We start from the raw sequence: 19,257 nt of genomic DNA, 5'->3' as shown, positions 1-19,257 counted from the left end.
GGCAGGGTCACAGCACACAGCAAGGTCCCTTCTCCTCCTCAGCATCAGTTGTACAGCAGGACAGGTCAGCCCTTAGAGCACACAGCAAGGCAATCTTCCTTCAGTCCTTCAGCGGTCCGTCTTTCAGCAGAGGTTCCTCTTGATGGTAGAATCTAAAAATCTGTTGTCAGGGGTCCTGTACTTATACCCCTAAAAATCTTTGAAGTCTTTGTGCAAGTGGGTCCTGAGCCCGGTCTGATCCAGTTCTGGGTGTTGCTGGAGCACTTTGTTTTCCTGGCTTCTACTTTCCTTTCAGAGTGAGGGGCAGAGTCGTCAGCCGCCCAGCAGGAGGTGGAGCCAGCAGTGTGGCAGGCAGGCACAGCCCTATTCACTCCCAGGTGCTATCTCCTCCCTCCACTCTACTTGCGAATGCAGTCATTCAGCAAAGGGCTGACTCATCCAACCTCCTGGGGGCTCCCCAGCCCCTGTCACTCTCAAACCAGACAGTCAATCCACAAGCATGCCCAGGCACACAGAAGGGTCAGACAAGAGAACAGCTACTCTCTAAAAAGTACTGTTCTCCAACTCAGGATTTTAAAACAACCTCTCCTAAAAGATGTGTTATTAAATGCTGAGCTCAGGGATATCAAACACTCATGTCTTATCTTGTTCCTATGAGAAGATAGGCGGATGGCCTTTGGCACCAGCCTCCCCCATGTTAGCCTATGGAGCAAGATAACCTTGCAGCAGTGAACACACAAAATGGCCGTTGTTCACTACCAGAGCATGATACCTGCACTAGTACATGCTCTACCTTTTACATACACTGCACCCTGCCCAGGGGGGTACCTTGGGCCTTCCAGAGGGATGACTGATGTGCAAAAAAAGGGAAGGGTTAGGCCCGGCCAGTGTGGACACTGGCCAGGAGGACATGGCAGTCCAGGGACTGCAGGCAGGCCTGCGGTGGCAGGCCTGCGGTGGCAGGCCTGAGACACAATTTTAGGGCTACTCGTGTGGGTGGCACAATCAGCGCTGCAGGCCCACTAGTAGCATCTGTCATCACCAGCCCTGGCACACACAGTGCACTTTACTAGGGACTTCATGGTGATACAAATATGCCAATCAGGTATACCCAATCAATATGGTATTTTACACAGGGAGCACTTACACTCTGGCACTGATTAGCAGTGGCCAAAGCATCTAAACCAGCAAAAACGAAATTCAGCACAGCATCAAAAATCCGGGTAGCAGAGGCAAAAGTTAGGGGAAAAACCCACGCCAAGGATGTCAGGTCTAACAAGTACCATATCTACAAGGTCACGTAAACCCACCCTGCATGGCTTTTCATGGACTTGTAGATATGGTGTGAGGCAATGCAGCGCAAGTGGCTGCGTTGCCTCACACTGCGATGGGGAGGAGTGCCATGGGCCTTGTAAATGAGGCCTTCAGCATCTGTTCACAATTGCATAGTTTCTGTAATCTGTTTCCATGTAACACCCAGTCCCAGATTTACAACGTTCTGTAAACCTGGGAATGCATCAAAAGCCCACGCCTCACCAGGGGAGGCATGCGGAGGTACAACAAGGAGAAATACATTTGTTCCTCCTGATTTTGTCTCCTCCGTTGATTGTTGTTATGCAGGAAGGTATCCTTTCATGCACAAAACAAGCATTCCCACAACACAGGCATGCTTGCACTATGATGCAAGGGTGCCTGCACCTGGCAGCCAACTGAGCACCAGCACAGGGAAAGAGGAATGCTTGCTGCACTGCTCAATGGCAAAATATAGTAAATGAGGCCCTAAGACTGTACTCGGGCAAAGGCAGCTTGCATATAATATGCAAATCAAGAACAAAATTAAACAAATTCTACCAGAAGCAAACAAAAATGACTTTTTGTAGGCATCAGGATAAATATAAATAAATCACACATTCCTCCTTCATCATTGCCACTAAAGAGGATTACTTTTGAGGTGCACGTGAACAATGTGCACTAGCATAATGGAGTCCCTCACACAGAAGGACCCAATAGCTGGAGTAGGCTGACCCACTGCCCTATGTTGTATTTTGTGGTGGGTGGAAACAAACTTTGAATGTCAATTTAAAAGACCAGTGGATGAAGACTACAGACCAAAAGCCTCTATATGCAAGTATTTTACATATTACTTTTTTTAAAACAATAGTCTGGCGAGGTCTCAAAGGCCAGACCTACAAGGGAAAGCAGCAGCCTGGCAGTGAAAACCTCCTATAACCTATGTTTTCAAATGGAAACGAGAGAACTGACAGGTGTATATTTAAAATTCGATTCAATACTCACGCTCAGATTGATTCTGGGCTCCAAGACCAGGGTCACCTTCGTTTCTAACTCTGGATGGATTTTACCGAGATGTACTATTTTTTCTCCCATCATTTTTCCGCGGTTCATTTTGGCCACAGAGTACAGGCGGAACCTGAGTGCATAGTTCCCAAGCTCTTCTGGCTCAATCTTATGAAATGTGAATTTTTCGTCGAACACCGGCTCAGCTCCTCTCTGAGTGTTTGTCTTGAACTTCTGCTTCTTGATGGGCATGAGAACAGTGTGAACTTGCCATGCATTGACACCACTGCGGTCCTTGGCTGGAATGCCTTTGGCCTTCACAATGGTTACATACAACTTTTGGTTTTGTCCCTTGTAATCAAATATGACATCAAGGTCCCCGCATTTTGAAATGGGCTCATGAATGCTCTGCTCCGTAGGAAGTGCGTTGGCTTCACTGGGTTCCTGCAATCATCAATGGACTCATTAATAAGACATATCTATAAAAATATTTAGCATATAAACAATACAGAAAGCAATGTTATGAAAGAACACAATATATTATAGGAGGCATTGAACCAGTAAGGTAAGTAATGAGTCTTAGGTTGTATGAAAAGGTCAACATGTTTCCAGCTTAATGTGCTCAAACGGACATTCTTCAGGGCAATAGTGAATACCCTAATCTACCCTGAGATAGGATCTGCTAGTCCGAAATATGTTTTTATCTTGCTGGTGCTCAAAGATAGTAAATGGTTATATCCATGGTCCAAGGGAGCGGGTAGGTGATTTCGCAATGCTTCTCCAGTCAGAAACTTGTAGTTCAAGAAGTGGATCAATGACACTCTAAGGACCTTCCAAAATGGGTCTGATTCAAGATCTCCAATGGGAGAACTTTCCTTTTTCATTTGCTCATTTATTCATTTGAAGAATTGCCATTAACTCATTTGAGCACATTAGGCATAGAACCTAAGGCTCATTATTTTCCTTCCTGGTTCACAGTTGTTTTAGCCTTGGCATCAGTTCCCTGCAGCATTAAAGATTCAATATTAGCTAAAACCATGCTCAATTTTAATCCCTCTCCCAATCTACCAAACCCTCTCCAGAACTTAGGGGCATGTTTACAAGGGCCATATCTCCGCTTTTTTGGCTTTTAAAGCCAAAAAAGCGGAGATAAAAATATCGCCCTATTTACAAGAGGGTGATAACATGCATTAGCGCATGTTAGCACACTTTTACCCGACACCTCTCTTTGCATCAGTGGGCGTCACTGGGCACTACAATCTTGATGTACACATCGCAATATTTACAAGGCAACCCACGCATTTTAGCAGACGTTAGTTTTTGGAGAAAACAGCTGTTTTCCCCAAAAACTAACGTCTGCTAAAAAGCAGACTTAGCTATACTTACCATTGGGGGTGGATTATGCTGATACGACCACAGGTTCATATCAGCAAGGTTATCGCTGTTTTCCATGGAACATCGCTGGAAAACCAGTGATGTTCCATGGAAAACATCGCTATCACTGGGAAATTATCGCCATTACGCTATGCGTTGTTAATACAACGCTAGCATGGCGATAATTTCCTGCGATAGCCAGCGATAACATTTTTCTCGCTAAGAGCGGCCAGCAATAATTATCGTTGCCGCTTGTTAATATGCCCCTCAGTTAAGAGTGTCACTTCACTGCCCAGCCATCACCAGTCAGAGTGAGTAAAAGATATCTAGCAATGGCACCTGCCCAGCGAGGAGCATGGCCCGATGATGAAGCATGCCTCTTCAGTAGATGAGGCTTAGCACATCCTATAAAAGCATGCCCTCCGTCTGATATTGTTGAGCATTATCAATACAAACCTGCTAGTTGAGGTGCAAAATAAACTTTTGTTCACAGTTAAGTGACTGCTGGTTGCATAGATATATAAACATTCCATAGTGTACCATATATAAGTACATATTTAGTTAGATCTTAATTTGTAATAAATACAACAGGTGCGGGGCCCAAAGTTGTTCCTAGAAATCTACCGCTGGTACTAACAAATTCCATGATTGCTTAATACCAAAGCTGTCGTCTCTTGATTCCACGTCATGCCTCTTTCTTCAACCACCCTACACATTCTCACTTTATCTCAATCTTGCATGCTCTTTTTAATTCCTGATTCTTCCCTTGATCATTGTTTTCCTATTTTTGAATTCTTCCTTCCTTCTCACCTTTATGCCTTTTTTCTGGGTCAAAGCTTGATGATGAAAAAAATAAGTTACGGCACCCAAGAAATTTTGCCAGTGCCCACCACTTGCAACCACAAGCGCACATTTTTAGCATTCCAAAATGACAGTTCATCCCTTTATCTTCTGGCACATGACCCCGGATATTTATCAGGCTCACCAAGAAAGCATTCACAGCCTCTAAAGTAACGTTCATCTGCGACAGCTGTGGCGTAGTAACGGTGCCATCGGCAAAGCAAAAAAAGGTGCCCACCTAAACCCAAGCTGTATAGTCAACAGCCATAGCATAGGCGCAGTGGCCTCCTTATGCCCTGGGTCCTGGTGCTACTGCACCTGCTCCACTATTGATAGTTACCCTCGTGTGTGACAGCAATACCTACTGATGGAACCAGCCTCGCCGTCACCTGCAGTCACACAAGCATTTGACAATGAGTTCTAGAGTCAAGGAGCAGCACCTGCTTTTAGAGTGGTGCCATTCAATGCAACTGAGAGGGCACATATCACAAAAGACACACTCAATTAGCTGAACAGCTTCCAAAATATTATGTTGGCAATATTTACCATTCAATCAAACAAAAGCCTCCAAAATCACTTGCCTGCCATCTCTTAAAGTTTTTTATCACTTGCATTGTTTCTACTAACCCTTGAGTTCAAAGATGGACATTCCACATATCTGACTGTCTCTACTTTCTTTTACTAGAATTTTCGGTCTGGATGTACAGGGCGTGGGGTGAACTGGGGATCGCCCTCCATTTTAATAAGCAGTGCAGTGAATACTTGCAACAGGTTAAAAAGTAGTGCAGCAGGGTCTCATTTAAATCTGGATAGGCTTACTGCTTGTGCCCGCACAAACACACACACCCTTTAAGCTCTGTAAGGCAGGGATGGGGTCTCAAATATGGTTTAGGAATACATCCCTTAAAAAGGGGTCCTTTTTACTTGGCCTGTGCGAATTTTACCAAAAAAAAGATGCAATTACGCCCATTTGGGTAATTATGAATGATTTGGAATGAAAAATCCTTCCGCAGGAGCACTGGAAAAAATGAACTCCGTGAGCAAAAGTGGCTGCTGGCTGCTGCTGTCCATGCTTTGTTGCATTTAGCAATACTTTTATAGTGCAAAATGTATCCTTGGGTCAATTTTGGACGTGAAGGTGCATTTTACACTAACAAATTAGCGCTACATGCTGGTTTACGCACCTCGCATAAATCTGTTAATCATCCATAATTTTTCAATAATTTCACATAATTACGGTACAGTAAATTACACAAGTTACGCCCACCCCCTACTATTTTCCAACTATGAGTTGGTGGACCAAACCGCCATCATGATGCCCCAGCAGGTCATGTCCAGAATGGGTGATAAATGCCACTGCTGATCTTGACAGGGCAGGGGTTTGTCAGTTCTACTAAGCATAGAGGACATGGCAAATTGGCAGTGGGTTGGTGCTATCCCATCTCCCCAATTGCCCTGTAATTGGCAGGTGGTTGGTGGTGTCTTGCCAGATGAAGGCCACTGCCTTAATATGAATGTCACGGTATATAGAGGAGCTGAGTGCTTTAAGTGATTTACACTAATTACCCATTATCCATTCACCCTCACCTACCTCATTGAGCTCTCTCAACTGATTCTGAGGGTATCCTGCATTGGTGCTTCCATCAACTGGAATATGTTCCATTGTAAAGAGGTCACTTAAGTCATAAGGGCCTTTTCCCTGCATTGCTCTCACTTCTATAACAGAGTTAATGGCACTTAGGAGGGAGATACCAGGGATGACAGCCCAAATTCTCTTTTTTCAGATTGCTCATTTAACTAGAAGAACATATAATAGCACTGGCTTAAACCCACCCACTGACACTTCCACCAAGTTTGCCACATGAAAAGGTTTTGCTTCGTTTGACACCAGAAAAGACTGGCCAGCAAGTTCATGTTTTGGATGAAACAAGATGGATTATAATTTGTGACACATAACAGAATTATGAAATCTCAGTTTTCTTTGACATTACCTCACGACAGAGGGGGATTTGGTGTTCCTAATCTTCAGTTATAATATTTAGTCGCACAATGCAGCTATACACACTCCTGGTTCCACCCGGATGCCAGGATCCCGTATCTGCGGCCAGAAGCGGACTTAGTCCTGCCCGGCACTCTCAACACTGTGCTACCTCAGGGCATCCACCGAGACCCGAAGGACATTCAAACGGTCTCGACCACTAGCTGGGCCTGGCAAAAACTGAAAAGAGTCACGGGTTCCCGGGTGTTATACTCTCCGGGTCTACCGATCATCAATAACCGCTCTTTTCCAAATATAACATAAATAAGATAGGGGAAGTGTACACTGGAGGACAGGTTTTTTTCAGGCTCGGAGGAGGACAAGTTTAGTGAAGCATCGTTTATGGATAAATGTATCCTTAACCATGTGCGTTCGGCGCTGAGGGCGATTATATCGGGATTTCCATCAGTACCCAAACCATTTGCTCCACTCACCACGGTTATTGAGAGTGCTGGAGGAGACCACCTGACCTCCAGGTTATACAGAGCATGTGCAGACATAATTCCCATCGACGACACTAAAATACAGGCTTCTTGGGAGGCTGATCTGGGACATGCTATTTTAAATGACCAGTGGGCTGTTTGCTGTAGTCAGACCAAAGAAATATCCCTGAACAGCCATCATAAATTGATCCATTTAAAATTTCTGTGGAGAATTTACATTACCCCCGAGACCGCACATAAGATCGACCCGGACAGACCCCACTGTTGCTTGAAATGTGGGGTCCAACATGCTGACTTCGCACACCTCTCCTGGAATTGTAGTAAAATAAAGACCTTTTGGGCAGCGGTTTTTCATACATTAGAGGAAATGCTGGAGTTGGAAATTGTACCCACTCCAGAAGTTGCATTGCTGGGCGATGTGGTTAAATTTCCAAAGGAGGTTCGGAAATTTATCGCCATCGGGTTAATTTTGGCTATGAGAGAAATTGCAATTAAATGGGGACGCAAAACTGCACCAACATTAAAGTGCTGGTTAAATAGCTTAGAGCATTGCAACATAAACAGTGATTTGTATGCCAGTACACTGCCTAGATCATCCCGCCCAAGAGACATCTGGGGCCCCTTAAAAAGCTATACGACGGCACAACACTCACAATCCGCCTCGCAGCGAGAGCAAGGGTTGGTCCCAGCGGGTGTGGGCTAAACCAGATATCTAGCTTCCACAATTACAATTGTTAAATGGAGTTAAATGTATGTCTCGCTTGATCCAACTCAAGGCTGATTTGTACTCAGACAGGTCGGATGGATGGTCATGTAAGAACTAGTCTTTTTTGTACCCAATTTACATATGATGTATAACCTGCATGGAACTGGCGATTTACTTCTTTTTTCTGCTGTTCAAAAAACTGATACTGTACGATGTTATTCATATCAATGTCGCTATTGTAATATATATGAAACCGGTAAATAAAGTTAAAAAAGAATCTCAGTTTTCTTAAATTGCGCCATTATTCATGGAATTGCTGATCACTGATTCTAAAACACTAGATGACTGGTTACAAGTACAGAACGCTGCAGCCTGGTTTATTAAGGATATCTTCACACGAAGAGATCTTCACAAGAGTGTCACCTATCTTGATCTTGCAAGCCTCCAATCATTGCCAGTAAAGAAAAAGCATCTTGTCTTGTTGTCAAATAAAACTTGCTCCTCACTCCACAGCCTTTGGTGGTCCCCACCGTCAGATTCATTAGACTAGGCACCCAACAGATTTCCACTGCAGCCACCAAGTAATAGAATTCATTGTCAACCCAATTGCACCTACAAAAGCTTTGGCTACCATTTCATGCAGTTTTGAAAATCTTGTCTAACCTGTGGTTGATGCCGGAAATCTGAATATATTATGTGCACTCAGTCAGTGCCAAGAAGATATAGGGCCTCATTTAGATTTCGGAGTACGGGTTACTCTGTCAAATGGTGACAGATATCTCGTCCGTTGAAATATAAGTCCCATAATATATCATGGGATTTATATTTCAGCAGACGGGATACCCATCACTGTTGTGATGGAGTAACCCATACGCCAAGATCTAAATCAGGCCCTTGGTGTTAGATTGCTTTTCAAAAAGCTAAATCACATACTATAGTATAGCATTGTTTAAGCAGCATTTGTATTCCTAAATGCTAGGCTTCAATACAAGGGTTCAGGGAATGATCATTTCTTAAGACATCAAAATGTACTCTGCAAATAAATGATAGGCATTTAATAAGACTACAAACAAGCAAAAGTGACAACTTTTATTAACCAGGTTCGCCAAGCGCTCTTTTATCTGCAATTGCTGAAGGCAGACTGTATCTTTTTCATCGTGGGTTACTTGAAATCTACGTTGAGGACCAGGGCTTGTCTGGAAATTTAGTATCCTCACTTGACGGTAGGCACCCTCTGTCTCAATGTTTAGTATATGAATTACACTTACGGGGCCATCCTTTTTCCCTTTTTACTGATATGAATTATATGTCATTTTACTGTATCATGTTTTTAAGGAGATTCGGATGCTGTGAAACTTTCATGGTTTTCTACATACGAAACCGAATAAAGTTGTTTTTGATTTGATTTGATTTGACGACTTTTATGTAAACAGTTTTTGTCTTAATCTTTTTGGTTAGAAATACTATGTTAAAAAGGTCTTCAAGAGGCATATTCACTAGCAAGTACATATAATGCCACAAACAGTCAGTCACAATAACTTTATTTGATTTGTAAAAATCATAAAAGCACGCAGCACAATTCAGGATTTCATACATAATACAGAAAATACATCAATAAAACAACAGTTTCGTCATCATCCCAAGAACAGCAATTATCCATAATGCTTCCTGATAGAAAGTGCCCCTCTTATAAAGCTCACAACAGCTTCACAAATTTCAGGGGATTCAAGAGAGTATGAAAACCTAAAGCCTTCTTGGTGTGAACTAGGGCTATACGATCTTAGGAGGTAAGTAAAAAAGTTGATCTTAACGTTCCAAAAAGTGCACAGAGAAGTAAAAAGATGCAATGTGTAGTGTTTTGAGGAATTATCGCGAGGGCATTGAGGAAGATTTTCCAGCCATCCACCTTGAACTGGAAATGCAACAAATATACAGTACCCAGGGAACACCTAGTTAGATAAAATCTATACTGTGAGTTTAAGATAAAAGATCAATCAGCTGAAGGCGGGATATGGGCAGTATCTTAAAAAAAAAAGTAAAAAGCCCAACTCACTGAGAGTGCGTTTAACATATCCCAGCCAGGAAATATTTTCAGTGTTCCCCAAAGTGAGGCAGTCCTGGATAATGTGTTTTGAAAATTCGAATTCTGGTTCCATCCGAAGATCTACCCACAATAACAAAGGAGCCAAGCCTAACAGTCTTTTATATAATTCACACCCACCTCAGAGTGACAAAAGCAAGCCGAAGAATCTTGGGGGATCATCAAAAGCCTCCTAAGGAATCTGCTCTCTACATTTTGAAGTTTGGAACAGTTACAGTACCCCCACACTCCAGCCCCAAAAGTGTCAATTAAAAAGGCATTTTGCTTTATACAGGGCTATAATTTCCCTAACCACCAACTTCTGGCCTAATTTGGCCACGAAGAAAAAAGCGCTTTGATTGCTCTATTTGTTGGCTGCATTCTTAAGACCAGGGTCCCACTTTAGTTATGTATTACAAAGAATCACCAAATAGCAGAATCTTTATCAACAGGATTTTGTTCCATGTGGAAAGTTTTAGACTTAGTTTTCTTGGGCCACAAACCATTATATAGGATTTCCGAAAATTGGGTTTCAGTTCCCAGGAGGACATGAACTCAGCAGAGGCATCATGGACTTCCTGTAGACTGTTTGCTGTCCCTGCTAGAAAGGACAAAATCATCTGCATAGAGGAGCGTGGGAATAAAGTAGTTGCCAACCCTTGGAAAATTCAGTTTCTTTTGCAATACATAAGTCTCCAGGGTATTTATATAAACACAAATCCAAAAAAGGGGGTCAAAATACATCCCTGACGAACACCTTCAGTTGAAGCTAGTGAGTGTGCACATTCACCATCAGAGCCACGTCGTATTTTGACTGTGGTGTTCCAATGTAATCTCTGGAGGAGAGTAACCAGATGTTCCTCCACCCCATGTCACCCAAAATGTTCCACAATTTGCTACAGTTGACAGTGTCAAAAGCACTTGACAAGTCCATGAAGGTCAGGAGTAATGAGCTCTTCATGGACTTGCTGTACTTACTAAGAATTAACAAGAGATTGAGATACTGCTCAACCGTTTCCATTACATGTCTAAAGCCATATTGGGCTCTCAAGAGTATAATATTTGCACCAGCCCACCCATCAATCCATGCCAAAAGCACCCTGCCACTGTCAATGTACCAGGAGATGACAGAAGTCTGCCAATTTGTTGGTTCCTCAAGTATCTTTTTTAACTGAGGCATCCTCAAGCTGATTTTAATTTGTCTTTTCAGATTTGTAGTTCTACTTATTAACCTTCTATGTATGCTTCTGACAAGTCTTATTTAAATTCTGAGGTTAGGAAAGTTGGATATTGGGCTCTGTAACACACTCTGTAGCAAATCTGAGTTTTGACAGAGGATACTGAAGGACTGACTCATGAACTTCTCAGTTGCAGTCTTCTCAATGCCCACTTGCCTCTTATTGGTTACCCTTGGTCAAGCACAAGAATAAATTTAACTTGGAGCTCCAGCAAACTGCTTTTGGGTCAAAAGAGATCAAACAATCCAGGAAAAAGATGGTCTCATTTGATCTATTCTCGCAAGAACCTCTAACATTATTAAAGGATGTACCGAGGCTGGCACATTTATAACAGAATTAGATCCTGAAATAGTTTGACATTTTAATACTGAATTCATCACTAATTTCAGTGAGAAGAATCATGACATGTATGTAAAGACAGGATAGATGAAGTGAACTGTATGTTGCATTTCTTGATATTGCATGGGATAGATGTATTCTGCTGTTACCCACCAAGGAAGAGGGTAAAGACTGGCATCATCTTTTTATGCTTATGGTATTGATGTAGCAACCCGACTGTTGAATCATCTCGAATATGGTGCTTCTGAAAGAATTAGCAACTTTTATTTTCTAAAAGATCCAATGAGGTCATCTGTGACAAGGACTGGACGTTGAGGCCATTGAACGTTTGGTCTTCATAGCCCAAGGAAAGAGCAAATTCTCCCAATAGCAATGGTGCCACTTTGGACATAATAGTTGAGGTTCTTGATTGAAGATGAAGATAATGCAGATGTAAACAGCAACACACCAGTCTCCCCCTGACATCAGGGAAGATGAAGGAACCAAGCAAATACATCCATCAGGATATCTAAAGTAAGTACCAATTGTAAGTAGCAAAAATCAGAGACAAATATGGTAGCATGAGGGTGATAAATGCAATGTTGAAATAAAGGAAATGAAAATTTGTGATACTTTCAGCACTTGTAAATGCATCATTATGCAGGATGCAAAAATAAATTGACATCACAGGAGAGGACTCAAAGTGATCTTAGATTGGGAACCTCTGGCAGAATTTCTTGAACAGACCACCATTGTGGAAAAGCCCGTCGCAAGACTTGTCCCCGCCCCTTTCTTGTAACTCATGGCACTATCTTAACAAACAAATGTGCCCAGGCTCTAACGGTCCACACTGATTCTGGAAACCCCTTTGGGTGACCATGAACTTAACTATGCCAACGGCCTTTATCTAGGTTGCCATTAGCAAGTACTAAATATACTGCAAATGGCATAAAATACCAGAGTCCAACTTTTGTCAAGACTAAGGAAGTTGAATATGTGTTGGAAGCACGGCTGGACTGGCTGTAGCAGGCACAGGGCCTTTTCCTATGGGGCCGGAGGGGTGGGGGCAGGTTTTGTGGCCATGGGGGCCTGTTTTGCAGCAGTGCTGCAATATCGGCCCGCTGTAACAAAAGCAGGAGAGGTGCTTCTTACTCTTAATAGCACACCCCTCTCCCACTCCCAGGGCCATTCGAGCAGCAATCTGCCAGGGCTGGTTGCTGTTCCAGGTCCGGCCCTGGTTAGAATGCCACATTGGTTCAGGGTAAAAGAAAGAATTTATACTCAATGCCTCAGCCTTCTACTCCAATGCGTCCAAGGGTCTGACCCACTTTACCAAGCTAATACATCAGATAAGTAATTATCCTGGTAAAGCAATATACTAGGTTCCATAGGCCCTGATGTCTATTTCATCTAGATCACTTCTTCTTTTTCTTAATGGGTGTAAGAAGGTTGTTGACATGGTAAATAGTTGGACCTCTCGGCTATTGATCTCACAGCAGGGGACCTCAGCAAACATATTCAAATCAGCCATTAAGTCTACTCTGTTTACGTAGACTCGCCTCATCTGCTGTAAAGGTTCATAGGTATTAAATCACCCCATCAAGTCATCTGAGCAAAAGTCATCTGGGCACTATGTAAAGAATATCACCTCAGATTATCTGATGGGTCCCGGAGAATAAAAAGGCATTCAAACAGATTATTGCATTGCAATACCCATGCCTGGACCTGCAACAGCTGTTTGTAACAATATACTGTTTTTAATTAAAAAACCGTCTTGAGCATCAACAATGCTGAGACCAGGCACATCCTGTAATCCCATTCAAGCCGGTCCAAGGTTGTACTGTCTCCTGTGTCATGCACCTCCAACCTGCAGGCAGCATGAAAATACCCTTTCCCCTGTATCAAGCCCACAAGAGAAGCAGGAAACTTTGATGGCTTTCCACAAACAGTGATCTGTCCGCTTTGATGATCATGAGATGTTAAGCAAGCTGGGAGTTCAACAAGGAACATCTAGACTAAAGTCTGCTAAAGCAGTGCCTTTGTGGTACATGAGATGAAGAGAAAATACATCCTCATGAGCAATCAGGCACTCAGATATCCCACTCGGCAGTGGGATACTTGAGCCCACCATGTGTGCCCATGGTATTGATACTTAAAGTCCATTGAATTAAAATACCATAACAAAACACTGAAAAGAGAAGATGCCAATCCTCTTAGCAACTCACAAACATTGATCACATTTGGCCTCCCTCCCGTAGAGCATATGAAAAGCTGAAAGGGAAGATCCCCCTTTTGACTATGAAAAGCGGATGTAGTAACTATAAAGTGTTTCTTTAAGGGTAAGACATTGTTTCTAAATTCAATGTGGGTACTCTGTGATAACGAAGAGGGACATGGTGGAAATAGCAGTGGGATGGAGAACAATTTTCAGGATGACATAACTCTAGCAGTGGAAATGCCCATCTGGGAACTAATGCACATTTAGGAAGTCTACAATAATTTAGATGTTACATAACCCGGGCTCTTGGACAGGTTATCACCTACTGTAGTAGTAGAGTTTTACACTTAGGAATTTGCTGTGCTAGCCACATAATTCACCATCTTCTGTATAATTTTCAGGTTTTAACAAAAAAAGTGATTTTAGTTTAAATGGATCCAGCGTTCTTTAAATTACTGCACACCCTCTTGTGAAAGTTAACTGGACACCTTCAACTATTAATGACTGTATTCAGTTTCAGTTATTTAAAAGTGCGACATTTTTGCCCATCCTCATTTGATTGGCTGCAGGAAGGGTTTTTGTCTGTAGCAAGAAACAAAAAAACCTTTACTACGAGTGTGCAATTCAAACGCGGTGGAAGAATGATTCCTTCTTTCGCAAAGACATTTTTTTTTTTGTGTCGTCTTTCCTACAAATTCATGTTTGCATGGCACACACTGCTCTCAAAAATATATTTATTTCAACAGGGCACTCAGACTTTAGAAGATAGATCCCTCTTGCATCTCTTTTTAATGTCTAAAATCCTACGCTACTAAACTACCTTGTGAGACACATATATAAAAAATATGAAGAGTGCTATATTCTTCTGCCGAGATGGGTTTTAATAGAAAGAATTGTGCTTAGAGGCCCCAAAGGATAAACACAGAGTACATCCAAAACTGAAGACAAATGGTGGGAGGAGCCAAATGAATAAGGCATATGTTTGTGTAACATTGTGTACATGAACATCTACATTGTGCAAAGTGCAATTTGGTATATGTTTTACACAATCTATTTAACTCAGGAGGTACAAATTAATGCGTTAATAAAGTGATGTTCCTTTGTGTTGGACCGGCCTTTTCTGCAGTGTTATCCCCAAACGATTTGCCTTCCTCCGCCTATTTTTCTGACCACCTTTTTGTTGACTTTATGACTCTGGGCACTTTACCACTGCTAATCAGTGCTAACGTGCATTTGCTCTCTTCTCTACACAAATTATAATTGGGTTACACCTGTTTGGCATATATGATTTACTTATAAGTCACTTTTAAAGTGCTATCCTATATACTCAGGGCCGGTAATTGAAATGTTTTTAGTGGGCCTGCAGCACTGCTTCTGCTATCCACAGAAGTAGACATTTAAAAATGTGTCTCAGGCCTGCCACCACAACGCCTGTTTACTGCCACTTTGATTTGGCATTTAAAGCTATTTGCCAAGCCTCAAACTCCCCTTTTATTACACTTAGGTCACCCCTAAGGTAAGCCCAAAGTAGCCCTCTTGGGCAGGGTGCTGTGTAAGTAAAAGTTAGGACATGTGCCTATATGTGTGGCATGTCCTGGTTGTGAAAAACAGTCTATTGTGTTTTCACAGATGTGAGGCCTACTCCTCTCAGAGGCTAGCATTGGGAATTCCCTGATATCCTTTCAAGTGGTAATTCCTGATCAGAAAGGAGTGGCGTTGTCGTGTTTGGTGCGCTTAGAATAGTGGTGACAAATCCTGCTTACTGGTGTAGTTGGATTTTACATTACTATTTTAAAAATGCCACGTTTATAAAGTGGGCATTTCTCTGTGCTTATGGCTCTTTGTGCTTTGCAGCCTAACTTCAATATGTCTGAGCTGGGTGACACCAATGCTAGCCCCATACTTTCCAGACAGCCACAACACAGGAAGGGCTGGGTGTGACAGGGGATACATCTGCAGTCATCTGTATACTGATAGTCTTCCTGGGCTGGGAGAGGGAGAGGTGGCTCACACTTTGTATAGGTTGTGTCCTGCCATCACACAAAGGGCTGATATACCCCTTACTGATCGCCTGGAGCCGGGGCTGGGTTGAAAGGGATTGTTGCACACTTCTAAGGGTTCCTTTAAAGTCGCCACTTCATCAAAGACACTTTTGAGTATTAGTATTGAAGTTCTGGCCCCATGTTTTTAAACACTGCATGGGACTTGTAACCAGACGCTGCTGACTCTACGATCTCCACATTGCCAGAGTACTACTCTACTGCCAGGAGGAGCAGTCACTTGGACTACTGGCTTGTTGTGCTGGCCTGCTGCCTGCACTGCTGCTGGAGGGACTACCACTCTGCAAAGTAAATTTATGTGCTGGCATGCCTGCCTGCTCCTCTCTTGGTGCCCCAGTGTTCTCTAAGGGCATGCTGTCTTGCCCCCGGTTCTTCGCAATCTCAAGGCCATAAAAGATTGCCCCCAAGCACCTTTGCCATGGGACTCTATTTCGTGGAAGTCCGGCAGCAGCGTACTCTGCAAGAAGGAGTTGTGACTGATTTCTCCTTCTTGCCCTAAATCAGCGCATGATGAGTGCTTCATTCTCCAGGGATCGGCTGTCCCTGCCACACTTGCAGCCTTGGGCAAGCACTTCGAGTTGAGGCTGGTCACCACTGATGTGCCCAAGCTCTCAGTCCACTGCTGGTGGCTGTAAAGCGAGGCGGACAGCCTCAGAAAGAATTTCCTGGCGTGTTCTCCGAGAGCGCGCTGGTTGTGGGCACTCTGCAGATGAAGTTGTTGTCAGCACATATCTAGCACTGGTTCTGGTGCCTGAGGACCGGTGTGAGTCCCTTGTTTCCCCACCGCTTCCCTCTATAGAAGGTGAGAGCCCTTGCAGCTACATGGGAAACCCCACGGAGGGGCAAGAGCGGTACAGAGGAACTCGGCTGAAATCGTGTGGTGGGCAGGGCATGACCGCCTGAACCCATGCACCGGTCATACTCCCAGGAGATCCTTGTAGAGGAGATTCCTCTGGCTCTGCTGTGGAGCCATCACACTGGCTGCTGTGCTGAGGATCTACTGGTGGCATGGTCCCAGGAGCGTGATGTCTGCTCCTTGGTAGGTGTGAGTTCCCCCAGGTACTGTGTTCACCCTGTGTTTTCCGGAGCTGCACCACACGTTCCCGGGCAGCTACCCTTCGCAATTTTGCACACAGGGGACCAAGTGAGGTCTACTCGCTAACATTTCCAGTACGTAGTGCCTCCCCATTGGGCCGTACCTTAGGGGGCTCTTGGACCGCTGTAACCTTCAGGGTGAGACCTCTAAGGAGGCCCCCACTTTGCAGCATTTAGGAACTGGCCAGAATTACCCTAAAACAGACAGTGGGTACGCAGGGACTCCTGTGACCTACGAGTGCTACCCCATTACCATATAAAGTTTAGTAAAAGCGCAGGTGTGCTGCGCCCTACGTGTTTATGGTACTATTCTGTGATTTTTGTACTGTTCCTACAAATAGATGTCTGTCTCTAAAAAAATATAGTGTGTTCCTTTGGAAGGGATCCACCACATGCATTATAAATAATGTTTATGTAATGTTTACTCACTACATCTAGGGTTATATACAAATCAAATTTCAAAGCTTTATTCGACAGCATGTCATAAAAGCATGTAATCATCCTAACAATACAATAAATACTATATTAAGATACATTTAAAAATACATTAAATCATAATGCTGGCGAATAGTTCTAAAACATCATCATAAAATTAATCTATTTAATGTTAAAATTTTCAATTAGAATTAATCATACATCATTTGTGTCAAAAAAGTTCATTGGCCGGCTTCTAAGGATTTTAGGGTGCGAGAGCGTATTGTCCAGGTCCACCCCAAGAATTTGGCAACAGCAATGGCCAGACAAGGAGTGCAGTCAGATTCAAGTATCCTTAGGGCTGTTTTGTAACTACATGTTCCCAGATTTAAGCATACTGGTTTTAACCACCTATAACGTGGAGCAGTATACAAGGGACAAACAAACAGCAAATGACCTGCATCCTCAATCAAATCTTTACAATGGGGACATTTATTGTCCTGGGATGATGACCATCTATGGGTGAATGCTTTTACTGGGAGGGACCCGATTCTAAACTGAAAATACAGCTTTCTATCAGTGGCCCTCTCTATAATATCCCAATATGCCTCACAAGATGGTATAGATTTTATATCAAGAAAATGACTAGTCAAGTTGGTATTTGGCCAGAGCTAAAGGCAGATGTCAGGGTCATATCCCAGTACAATTTTTTGCGAGTAGATTTAGGCGGAAAACTTGAGCCATCCAAGTCATTCCATAAATGTCCTAATTCCAATTTTGTTAGTAAATCTCTAATTTGCTTTAGCCATGAAATGGAATGAAAACGTTCAGCCCTAATAATATCCTTCAAGGCGGTGGCATAATGGCCTAGTTCAGGAGTTACCATAATCCGTCGCCAATAAAGGAGAGGGCGCAATCGTGCCAAATCCTCAACTTTCTTCCTGCCTAGGTCATAGATAAGAGGAATCATTGGGGTACTTTGAGGGACTCCTGTTATACAACGTAGGAACTTATTTTCTGCCAATCTTAGATGGTTCAGATTAGCGAAACCCCATAGTTACGATCCATACAAAGAAGCACTAACAACTTTCATGTTGTAAATTTCTAAGGCAGGAGTGATGGGCTTGGTCAAAGAGGATTTAAATTTAGAAACTATTGCACCTGCTAACTGTTGAAATTTTAAAACAGCCATATCAATGTGGTTTGTCCATTTCATAATATTCTGAAGGGATATTCCTAGATATGTAAATGCCTCGACCTGTTCCAGCGGGACACCATTAAATTTGATGGCACCTCCAAAGTTTTTCCGCTGGTTTAAGCACATGAACTTAGTTTTTGAGGTATTTATCTCGAGACCACGTTCTTGACAAAAGTCTCCAAACAAGTTTAGTGCCTTTTGTAGCCCGCTAGGTGTCCGTGAAACTATCAGCGTGTCGTCCGCGAACATGAGAACCGGCACACGAGACCCTGCCAATACAGGGGCATCCGTGGGGGAGTCGTTAAGATGGTCAACAATGCCATTGATATACAGGGAGAACAACGTGGGTGCCAGGACACATCCCTGCCGAACACCACGCTCAACAGGGAATGGGTCAGTCACCTCCCCCTGACTTCCCCACTTAATGCGTGCATAATTATTCTCATGCAAGCGGACAAGTAGCGTTAACAATTCTGGCGCCATCCCTGCCTCGTCAAGAACCCTCCATAGTTTTGAGCGAGGCACTAGGTCAAAAGCTGATTTCAAGTCTATAAAGACCGCATAAAGGGTCCCATTGGTCAGCTTCACATTCCTCCAATATAGTGCTAAAAAATAGAAAACCTGATCAACAGAGCTAGTGCAAGGTCTAAACCCGGCTTGGTACGGGGATAAAATGTTGTTTTCTTCTACCCAAGTTTGTAATTTATTTTGCACTAATCGACCTATGAGTTTTTGTGCTGAGTCTATAAGACTAATAGGTCTATAGTTGCTAGGTAGTGATTTATCGCCTTTTTTAAAAACCAGAATAATTTCAGCACCTTTCCATGAAGGAGGGATAGGTGCACCCATAGCTACGGAATTAGCTAGCCATTGAAAATATTGGCACCAAGATGATCTGTCAGTTAAAAATACATCAGCAGGTATCCCATCCATTCCTGGG

The 19,257-nt window shown here is 43.1% G+C and overlaps 1 protein-coding gene across 8 annotated transcripts in view; it reads right to left on the bottom strand.

The window, feature by feature from the left end:
• SYT16 (synaptotagmin 16) overlaps positions 1–19,257 on the bottom strand; it is a 601,801-nt gene that overhangs the window by 113,365 nt on the left and 469,179 nt on the right. For all 8 annotated transcript variants that reach the window (XM_085626191.1, XM_085626194.1, XM_085626188.1 and 5 more), the window contains one exon: positions 2,296–2,739. In XM_085626191.1, the coding sequence (XP_085482317.1) occupies positions 2,296–2,739 (444 nt within the window). The remainder of the gene's footprint in view (positions 1–2,295; positions 2,740–19,257) is intronic.

The sequence above is a fragment of the Triturus cristatus genome, chromosome 9 (assembly GCF_964204655.1).
Source record: "Triturus cristatus chromosome 9, aTriCri1.1, whole genome shotgun sequence".
Lineage (NCBI taxonomy): Eukaryota > Metazoa > Chordata > Amphibia > Caudata > Salamandridae > Triturus > Triturus cristatus.
Note: the sequence above shows the minus strand (reverse complement) of the source record. Positions and strands in the feature narration are given on the sequence as shown.